At 38.9% G+C, this 10,983-nt stretch overlaps 1 protein-coding gene across 2 annotated transcripts in view; it reads left to right on the forward strand.

The window, feature by feature from the left end:
- The window catches only part of RIC8B (RIC8 guanine nucleotide exchange factor B), a 32,056-nt gene extending 21,951 nt beyond the window's left edge, over positions 1-10,105 (forward strand). For both annotated transcript variants that reach the window (XM_005527728.3, XM_088055183.1), the window contains exons 8-10: positions 141-285; positions 2,046-2,165; positions 9,023-10,105. In XM_005527728.3, coding sequence (XP_005527785.2) covers positions 141-285; positions 2,046-2,165; positions 9,023-9,134 — 377 coding nt within the window. In that variant the 3' untranslated portion in view covers positions 9,135-10,105. The remainder of the gene's footprint in view (positions 1-140; positions 286-2,045; positions 2,166-9,022) is intronic.
- The last annotated feature ends 878 nt before the right edge of the window (positions 10,106-10,983 follow it).

Here is a 10,983-nt window from a genome sequence, read left to right on the forward strand (position 1 = left end):
TTTTCTTCTCCCTTTTATATAAGGTCTTGTTGTAATTGGTATATTTGCCGCTTGCAGTAACTCTCAATTCTTATAGCGCCCTGGAGGGGTCTGTTTTGTAGCTGATTACAGCTGAATAATTTTCTGTATCCTCTTTTCAGTCGATAGCTTGTTGAAATACACAGGCTATGGTAATGCAGCAGGATTGCTCGCAGCCAGGGGCCTGCTAGCAGGCGGAAGAGGAGATCATTGGTACTCAGATGATGAAGATACAGACACAGAAGAATACAAATCTGCAAAGCCAAAGTATAGTATTGTTTTCAATTTCACATATCCTGTTGCATTTTGGATTCTTTTGACATAATTTTGGGTTTTTTTACCTTTTTCAGAGAGGCCAGTTATTGAATGATATGTGCTTATTAACTCCTGTCTTCTGCTAATTTCATGGTCTAATTGTTGAGAAACCAGCCTCTAATAGTGACCATCATGTAGTCAGATATGGTTGCAGGGGGCAGGAAAAAAGGTACTATGAGAATGATTTAACATCTGAATAACTACTTAAAATTCAAGTGTAGAAAGAGATTTTTAAGGAAGTGATAGGAAAAAAAATTAGTTGCAAACTTAGCAAGGATGGGTTTTGTCCCAGATTTTTGAGGAATTCACATGAAGTTTGCCAAGCTGATAACTTGTTTGTGGGGTATATCTCTGTAATGGAGAAGGTAATGGTGCCAAATATAACTAAAGGTTTTAGCCAGAATTTTGTTACGAAGGAGAAAGCCAGTAGGTTTAGTTTCAGTTTTGACTGAGTTTCAGATTGCCTGGTACTAAAATTTTCCTAAAGAATCAAGCAGGTCACATATGTAAATATGGAAGAAGCAAAATAACTTCTACAGAAGTCATGCAGCAGGAATCCAAATATATTTGTTTGAAGGATTCAGTGACCACATAGAAGCTCCTTTGATTTTTATTGTAGTTGATTGGGTGTTAGAGGTTTTAGTTTATTGTGTTACGCCTAAGATTTGATGCCATTTTAAAGATGTTCTGAAATTGTTGATAGTGGAGATCTGAAATGTTAGCGTTACTCTTCTGTTTTACTCTGTTTTCCTTGAATTACACAGCCATGGTTAGGTATATGGTGGATGTTTGTGGTTTATTGAAAGATTCTTATTAAGGTACATGTATGAGATTTAGGAGTTATGTTGCTTCTATGCTAAGAAATCTACTCTAAACCAGGAGGTTTCTTTTTATTTCTGCACTTTAGAATTCTTTTTCTTGCTGTTTTCTCACTCCTTTTCTTTCAAAAGCCTGACATTCAATTATATGCATAAGTAAAATTATAACATCTATTCGGTTAAAAGCTAACACTTAAATGAAACATTCAGGATAACTGTCTGTTGATTTGTGCATCTGATTTTCTGTATTGCAGTTAAATGATTGTGATTAAAATATCTGAAAGGATAATGTGCCCTGAAAATTTTCTTTAAAACTACTTCTCTGTTTTTGTTACTGTTTCTGTATCACTATTCACTTGTATTAACAGTGAAAATAAAGCTGACTTTGTAAATGCTCAAAGTAAAGTAACTTAATCTGGTTTGAGCAAAAATCATCATCATGATGTAATGTTAACTAACTTAATGGAAAATTAACTGGATCCTCTCTGTATTTTTGAAATTGGGCCTGTACAGAATTAGTTTCAGACATGTATCTGTCACCCAGTTCCCTATTTATTTCATTAGCACTAATGACATTGTCATTGTTACCATCATCATTTGGAACAGGTTTCAGACTGTTCCTGTCTGGATTCCAACAACAAGAACTACCAGCCTGTGCATTTTTGAGCACTGACAAGGCATTAAGTGAATCAACATGAAGATATAGTCATGATTCATGAGAAAATAGGGTATAAATATGAACCTTGTCTATTTATAACAAAACCTTTCATGTGTAGTTCAGATAGTTTTAGTCTTGATGGTTTCTGTGAGTTCTTCCTGTTTCCTGCTATTAAGAAAATAGAAAATGTACCTATTCTTGCAGAAATGTAAACTGTGTTGTTTTTTCACCTCCAGCATTAACCTTATCACTGGTCATTTAGAAGAACCAATGCCCAATCCAATGGATGAAATGACAGAAGAACAAAAAGAGTATGAAGCTATGAAGCTTGTCAACATGTTTGATAAACTTTCCAGGTATTGTACTATAGCTGCTTTTGAGAGGCAGCTTGTATCCTGGGTCTTTTCTAAGGTCTAGTGCTTTAAAATAGTGCTAGAATCAACTTCTTTTAGGATTAGGACCACTTTAAAAGCAGAGAAAAATCTTCAGGACTTGAAAGGAAATAGTGGTATGTTGCAGGACTTCAGAGGAAACCTCGTTTGTAGACAATTGGACAGAATTGGGAATGTCTGGTGGTGAGAGGACCTTACTCCTGAATAGGCTGATGGTAATGAAGAGAATTTCTTCTTTTAAAGCATGGGACACAATCCAGGCCCAAGGCAAGCGTGCTTATTTTCCCCAAGTTAATGAGCAGCATCTCATTGTAACTACTTATGCCTGCTGCTTATATGAGGAACAAATACAGTGTGAAAATAGTTGTTGTCAGAAACAATAAATTCTATAATGGGGCAATTAAAAGGGAATTTGCAGTTAAGTGAGGACTGGATTACAAATCAGCCTTTGTAATTTGTTTTATGTGACGAAGGTAAATGCCATAAAAGAAATGTATACTTAGTGTGACATAATGGTGTTACAGTATTGATACAGAGAGTTATCTTCAGTTCGTAACAGTCGATGTACAAAAGAACATAGACCTGTGCTGTTATCTCTATATTTTTTTCTCTTTGGCTCAACATGCCTAGAATTTACTGTTTTTTCTTTCCCCATACTTCTGGCCATATTGGAGTGATTGCCTGTAGTTTGGTTTTTTTTTAATTCATAAACAAAGTTACACTCTTGAGGAACACTTATATGGTACTAATTTGTCATTGAATTGAGCTGTAGGAGGTATATATATAAGTTTCAAACATGAAAAAAACTCAGCAGCTATAAATGTGCTTGTTTTGTGAGCATCTGTAGATAGTCAATTAAAAAGATCTATTGAGAGAAATTCAGCAAAACAAGTATTTTTTACATCTCTGCTAAAGATTAGGAATATAGCAAAAGATACAGGAGAATCTGGATTTTACATTAGCTGTCAAAAACTGAATTACAGGCAGGATTGAAAGCAGGGAAGGAACTTAAAACAACTTAAAACATCTGAGACCGTCAATGAAGTAATTGGATATTTTTTCACATTATTTGCATGGAAAGCAAGTGTAGTATGTCACAGTCTTCTTAGGAAAGAGAAGAAAATGCAATGCACATGTAATCTTAATTGAACTACTCTGTAAAATGGAATCGTTGCTATGTTAAGCTAGAGAATTAAGATGCTGAGCGTCAAGGCTACCACGACAAAATGACTAACTGGTCTAAAAAGTTCTTTGAAAGAAAGATTGAGGCTGCAGATAAGCTGAGACGGAAGACAAGTCAGTTGCTGTCACTGCAGCAGTTACACAAAAACTCCCAATAGTTACTGTGGCACAAGAGCCCTTTCAGTTTGGAGGGTTGGAGGCACCTGCTGCGGTGCCTGCCACAGGCTCACAATAACTGAGCAGCTGCTGCCCTGTGTCACCACTTATCCTCTTGGCCAGCAGCACTGCTGTCACCTTGGGCTTTCTGTGCCCCTACATCCACCTGCAGTTTCTTCTATAGCACTTACACTGCTTCAGGGCTGGCACTCTTTGTGGGAGGGTTTTTGTTTGTTTAGTATTGTGGTTACTGTGGGACAGTGTTGTTGATGTGACCCCTTTAGGTGCTGTGATAACATTAATAAAATCATTTCACTGTTCTTCCCACACTTCTTGTTTTACTAAAAATTGGGGAGGAGGGAAATGCTGGCAGGAAGGAAAAAGAAACTAAGACTTGGAATGGAGAGGCTGTGGGATGTTTTTCATGAATGTAACTGAGTACAATTGTGGGCCCTGCTGATGTTAAACAACATGGGACATTGCCAGTCCTGCATACAGTAGTGGGGAGTCCCTCCATGGTTTTGGAATAGGACACTTGTGCTGCCTCCAGCTTGAGCCCTTCTGTGCTGGGAGTTTGCAGTCTTAAATCTCTGTGGAATGCACTTCTTACCCTTGCTTTGTACCTTACAGATGCAAAGCAGAGGTTGCTTGATTGGAGTTTTTAGTTGATTCTGGGGTTTGAGTCTTCCTCTGAGGCAGAGTGCTCATGACAGGTTTCCTGCTTCTGCTGCTCTCTCTTGTCATCATAGAGGGGGAGCTGTGCCACGAACAGGTTCAGTTTGATGCAGTGCTTTGCTTGTAGAGGGGAGGAAGTTGAACAGGAACAAACAACTGATCTTGAGCAAGTTTACATAACTTAGTGCAACCTGAACAGGAGCTTAGAGTTAACTTGTGTGATGTACAGTAAAACAGGTTTGCTTAGTTCACTGGTGTTGTCCCAGCAGTGGAAGCTAAGCTTTGAAGAGCTGTCACACTTCTACTGGAGAAAAGCATGGGGAAAAAAAAAAGAAAAAAGTTGAAGGACTTGAAGGACAAGCTTGTCAGCTTCTCTCCCTGACCAATGAGGATGATCAGGCCAGTTTGTCACTGGGGCACTCCAAATTTGGCTTTGACTGGCTGAATATCAGAACTCAGAAAACAAACTTGCCAGGCAGTACTACTTCATTGGGAAATTATAGCCTTCATTAATGGCTGCTGAATGCAGCTGTACCCTTTGCAAAGTGCTGAATGCACCATACCCTTTGTAAATATTTATTGAAGCTATAAGTACAAAGGGACATCTTTTTCCTAGTTCTATAATATGCCAGTGGATTTTTGTTTTTCAGGTTTCTCTTTATTTTCAGCATTGGCACTGAAAAGTGGAAACTTTTCAAGGTCATGTAAAATTGATTGATGCTTTTAGTCATTTCAGGTCATACTTACTAAGCTTTTCTACTCTTTTAGGTTGTTGGTGCTTGGGCCTGTTCATGAGATAATTGACCATCAACAAAGCTAAATTAAAATTAATCACCCAGTTTTGATTTCTCAAATTACCTGTAGGAAAGCTGAATATTATTGTGAACTCATTTCCCCTGTGCCAATATTTTAACATAGATTCTACAAAAGCTTTTATAGAAATCAGCATTTTGATCAAATTTGGCTGAGATTACTTTTTTTTTAATAATGAAATCTATAGAAATTACAGGTAAAAATGAACATGATGAATCTTGATTATTGCATTTCTTGGGAGGTGTACATACTACTTAGGCTGATCCTGGATGACTGAACTTGGCCCTGATATAACTTTGTGGGTTTTGTCTGCAGTAAGTGTCTTGTTGGTTCTTTGAGAGCTGTTTGGTGACTGTAAGTCAGTGTCCTCTGCACATGATGCACATCTTTGAGCTTTGAAAACTCCCCAGATCTGCAAGGATTTAACTCAGCCTTCCATTTTTTTTTGCAAAACATCCAGTTAGCCACCTTAAGTCAGTGTTCTGTGATATTCTGTCTATATAATAGATTATTGGAGATACTCTGTGTTAATTAAAATGTCTGGAAAAAATGCTAACATTTTTTCTATTATAAATGGTAGGTAGAATTGTATATTAATTGACTAATTTAGAATGTCAGGATGCTTTTTCCAAGCCAACCTTGTATTAATAGCAAGAATCCTTTTGCTGATAAAATGGTCTCCAATTATCACAGCTTGGGTTTTGTTGTACATTGAACAGAAGTCAACAAAACGAGTAAGAGAACCTGTCTAAATAAGGTACCCTACTCATTAAAAACACAAAATTAATCATAGGATCAATGAAGAAGGCAATGCTACATGGAGTTTGTTTTTTTCTTCCCCTTTCTAATCACAGAACAAAATAATGTTCCCTGAAAGGATCGGAACTATTATGTGGCACTCAATTATAAGGAGGTGAATAGGTCCCCAAGACGCTGTTTTATCAAAGGGGCAGGCTGGTGTTTACATGATGGCTGTTTGATTACAGACACCATCATTAATTCTGTGTGGCAGTGCTGCCCTGCAGCACAGACAGCAGGCAGGAGAGAGTCACCCTTCAAAACAAGGCAATGATTTTTGAGTTGTTATCAAGCTAAATGGCAAGCAGGAAGGCAGAACTTGTATGGATATATTTGAAGGGACTCTTGGGAGATCTGGAAGTGGAAGAAGAAAATGCATTTTACCAATTGTTTAATTATGGTGTGCTTCTGAGTACACTCGAATAGGATGCTTTGTTTGCATTAGAAAAATGAGTGTTGCAAGGTGCATCTGAGTATGTGGAAGGTCACCTAAGGATTTTTGAACATGTATAAATACACACATTGTGTGCTTGTATAGAACTTCATGGATACGGAAGAATTCCCACTGCCATCTACTAGGCTGAGGCCAGTGATGTTCTGTGCTATGGATGTGCTGTAAACATCCAGTTTCTGGACAGTGACCTGTTTTCTGAGGCCTGGCACTTCCCTTCCCACCTTGTATCTCCCCATGGACAGTGAGCACATCCTCCAGTAGTCCAGGGTGTCAAAGCACAGTTGAGGTCTAAATTGTGGTTAGAAACAAAAATAGGCTGATCCTTGCTTCTTCTCCTCCTTCCTTTGGCATTATTCTTTCTTTTCACAGTTCAATTTTATTGGGTAGCACTTGCCTGGTGAAGGATGTGTGGAATTCAGCCTCTTAATGCAGAGAACAGCAAATCCCTACCAGTACTCTTCCATCCTGCTCAGGGACTTGCAAAGCAGGAAGCTCAGGCAGGAACAGAAAGGTACTTGATAAGCATCCTTGTTAGTCTGTTCAATGTGAGTTCAGCCTGACTCCCATTGTTAAAGGCTAAAGCTAAAGCAGGATGTGAAAGTGAGGCTGGAAAAGGGAAGCCTCAGAGAAAGAGCTTTGCCTTTATAATTGACAAATGATGAGATGGGACTTCTTGACAGTATTTAAAGGCCTAAGAATTGTTGGGAGGAGAGGGAGGTCCCCATATAAAGGGATCTTGGGACCTTGATTTCCTGTTTCCTTTTTCATGAACAAATTCTTTATCCTTTATTAGCCATTACAATTCATTTATTACCAAATATAAATGGCAAATGACTAGAAAATTATGTGATCCTTTGACTTCTGGCTGCAAGTATTAAATGTTGCAATTTAAGTGTAGGCTTTGGGATTTTTAAAACAAAAATCTAGGATCCTTTCAGCTTAAAGGGAAAGCAGTGGTGATTTTGTTATTCATAGCTACATTTTTGCATTTTAGAGGATACTTGTTTTGTACCATCTTTAAAGTTTGAAAACCTAAAAGACCTTAGATGTATAGGATTTTTTCTGTGTGGAAAAAAAGTCTTTGCTATGAAACACAACTCCAAAGCATTCCAGCTTTGCCTTTGGGGGACCCCAATAGCAGGCAGGTTCTTGTCCTCCTTGGACACCAGATTTGCAGTCTTCATATTTTGAGCCGGTTTGAATCTGATTTCGAGGGTTCAGAGGTGTCTTTTCCATACTTCTCCAAGAGATTCTCTGAGTGCTGTCACTTGGGCAGAATCTGCACACTATGGATTGCATTGTCAGGAGGGAGGGGATTCACTGGCAGTCCTGAAGTAATGGCAAATTCTCTCCAGTCTGTTTAAAGATGGATCCTACTCTTCCACCCATGCTGAGGGAGAGCCTGGCCTGTGCTCTTTGATCTGGTCTTGCAAACCTTCTTCCCTGGCATCAGACTTGCCATGATGTCTGGTCAGTCAAGCCACAGCAATTGTTTCTCATGTGGCATTATTGAGTTTTTTGTTGTAGGATCTGATGTCACATCTGCACAAACAGCTGCATTTATCTTGCTGGTCTCTTTTTGAGACTTAACTGCATCTTGACTGTGCAGTGTCTGGCATATGCATGCCATGTCACTCAGATGTTGCCTTTCTTGCTGTTCCTGTGGGTGTGCCAAGGTTGGATTGATTGCCAGCTGTGTAGAAGGAATTGTCCCTATTTTAGCCAAGGTAGTAGTGCAGACAAGGCAGGGAGCTGGTGAGATGCCTTTGCTTCCCCACAGAGTGATGCAGTTTTATTGTATGTGGCTTGGGAGGGTGGTAGATATGTGTTAAATTGACAGTTTTGCTGGGCTGTCTTTCAACCAAGGGATAAATTCACATCAAACCTCTGCTCCTTTATTTAAGGTGACTCTTGAATATTTAGAGGTATTTTCCCTTTTTTTTTTTCAGCATGAAATCAAAATGTTATCTTTGCCCTTACAGGTTTTGCCATAATCCACATATAAATGAGGTGATAAAAAGTAAGGATTAAATAAATCTTTGCTAATACTTTTTGATTGGCTTAATCAATAATTAATCATCTCTTAGATGAGGCTGAAGCTTGTGGAGTAGATATAATTGGATTAACTGCTGAGCGGCCTTTGGAGCTTTGAAGAGATTAAAATGGCTGTAAATCCTGTAATTAAACTGCCACAAACAAAAGCAATAGTATTAGAATCAGTCAGCTTTTTTTAAAATGAATCAGCAAGTCCTTAACACACCCCTAATACTGGTGTAGGCAGAGTCTGTTCTCTTAACTGATTTATTTCCTTCAACAAGATGAATATGTATCAAATTATTGTTTTAATTGCTTGGACATATATTAGCCGGAATGGCAGGTGAAATTTTAGGAAGAGCTGGCTGTCAGAGAGCTCTCAGAAAAAAAGCTAGTTTGTGTATCTAAAACAGTGAACCTGCTCCTTGTCTTGAGCCTATTAGGCACTGACTTTTCATGGTGTCTTTAATTGGCTAAGTAGGCTTGGCCTATATGAATGAAGTCTTTATCTGTCCTGCTCTTCCCCTCCCACCTATTTGGGAAGGTTTTTTGTGCCTTTTTCTTCAAAACAGAGGGCTTTAGCAGGAATAACTTCCTTTCAGAGGCTCATTATGTATCTAAGCATGTACTGTATGGGACTATATTATACACACAGGAATTGATATGTGTGCACATGCTAATATGGATGCTTTTCTTCAATCTCTCACAGAGACGAGCTCATAAAGCCAATGGGAGTGCGGCCGGATGGGACAATGGCTCCTTTGGAGGAAGCAGTCAGCCAGTACCATACCAGCAAGCAAGAGAGCTCAGATTCAGACTAAAGCATCACCTGCTTCACTCAATTCTCTTCTAATCCACACTTCTCCTTAGAGCTGCATCTTTTATCATCGCATTAGCCAGCATCACTTTAACTGTTCTATTATTGGCATATTTAAATGATGGGTCCTGTGCTGTAATGTCTGAATTTTTATTATGTCTGTTTAGAGAACATATCAATTTATTAGTTTATGATCTTTATTAATTTAAAATTAAACGTATTTCAAAAGGATAAAAAGTGAAAGCCTACAGTGTAAAATATAGTCCACTTTCATTTTCCAGAATCCTGTTTTCTGAACTCTGTAGGTTTTCCCATTCTTGATAATCTTTTGTATTGTCTTGCCAGTCTTCCTCTTTATATAATTGTATTAATGAAGCGTGTTTACTTAATGGCATTTAGGAGCAGAGGGTGTTTAGACTTAGAAGTCTGATTGACCTTGTGAGGCTGCTTTAGCTGGCATTGAGCAATGATTTCAAAGCTCCCGTTTTTAAAGTGCCCTGGGGTTTCTTACTGCTACAAACTTCTCCAGTTAAGCTGCTCCTTAAGATTTTAACAATGTCAGTGACAGACTGCTTCTAAAACTGCCTTTAAATTGGGAACAAGATGGTGTATGTTGTATGTCTTCCCTCCCTCCGTGGTTAAGACCACACGAATATACCCCCTCCTCCCCTCTTTGGTTAAGTAAAAACATCCCTATTGAAAATGGTGTTCAAGTATTGCACTTAAATGTTGCTATGAATGGGAGGGGACTGGAGTGCATGTGCCAGTGTTTCACTGAATTGGAGCCTACTTTTGGAGATTAACTGCTATGCCTCATTTGAAGGGAAGTCAAACTAATCAACAAAGAAATATTTCCTCTTAGAGACAACTTAGGAAGCGATGGGATAGAGAATGGGTGGGTGGAAAGGAGAAGAAAGTGTGACTTTTGATTCTGTACTCTTTAAAAACAAAGATTAAAGTTTCAGGCGTGCTGCACTGCTGTTGTTGCCTCTTTGCCTGCTTGGTTTCTTTCTATGTGTTTCTTCCAGCATGAATTACATGAAGAGTAATCCATGCCCTAGTTTCTAATTCTATATTTTGTGCAGAAGCTTAAACATGCCATTCACTGGGAAAGTTTCAGAGCTTGGTGATGGTTCTCCAGTTTCTCCTTGACTCCTATGACTTGACACTGGTTCTTTGAACTAAGGAAGTTGGTGTTCAAAGACTATGTAAAGAGGAATTTGGTATGAAATTGTGCTGTGGTTGCTCATGTGTGGAGCTTCTACAGATGATCCTAGTCTTCCAAAAGAATTGAAAAGAAAAAAATAATGCGCTGCTGTCCTCTCAGTGGTTGAGTTTGTGTTTCCAAAGGACACTGCCCAGCCACAGCAATGTCTTTCCTGGTACATATGTAGTATGTCATACTTCTTCTACATGACTCCAAAAATGGAAGAGACCAGTTGTCCAAGAGCAAGAAATGTGCTTGGCTGCATCTAAGCTGGGTCTCAAAAATGTAATTCTGGGTTTAGCATCATGCACTGACTACTCTGAGCCCAGCACAGGCAAGTATTGTATTGTGTGCCCTACAGGTGAAAAGAATTTGTGATCCCTCCCCGAGGAGCAAAACTTCCCTGGCCCTGTTAATGAGGAACTGTCTTGGTGTCAGCTGGGGCTGGGTAAGGAGTTGTTTCAGTCAGGAGCTTCTGTAGGGGCTTCTTGCTGTAGAGCAGTAAAAAGAGCAAGATCTCAATTGTTGCTTTACAAGCTGTAGAATATGCTACCACGATTAGCTGGCTAAAGAGATTAATAAAACAATAATGGCTCCAGGGACCTTGTTACAAGCAGTATAGCACAAAGCTCTTGTGCTCTGCCTC

Source organism: Pseudopodoces humilis, chromosome 5 (assembly GCF_049639895.1).
Source record: "Pseudopodoces humilis isolate 2021_Gansu_Grassland_sample_001 chromosome 5, ASM4963989v1, whole genome shotgun sequence".
NCBI classification, from domain to species: domain Eukaryota; kingdom Metazoa; phylum Chordata; class Aves; order Passeriformes; family Paridae; genus Pseudopodoces; species Pseudopodoces humilis.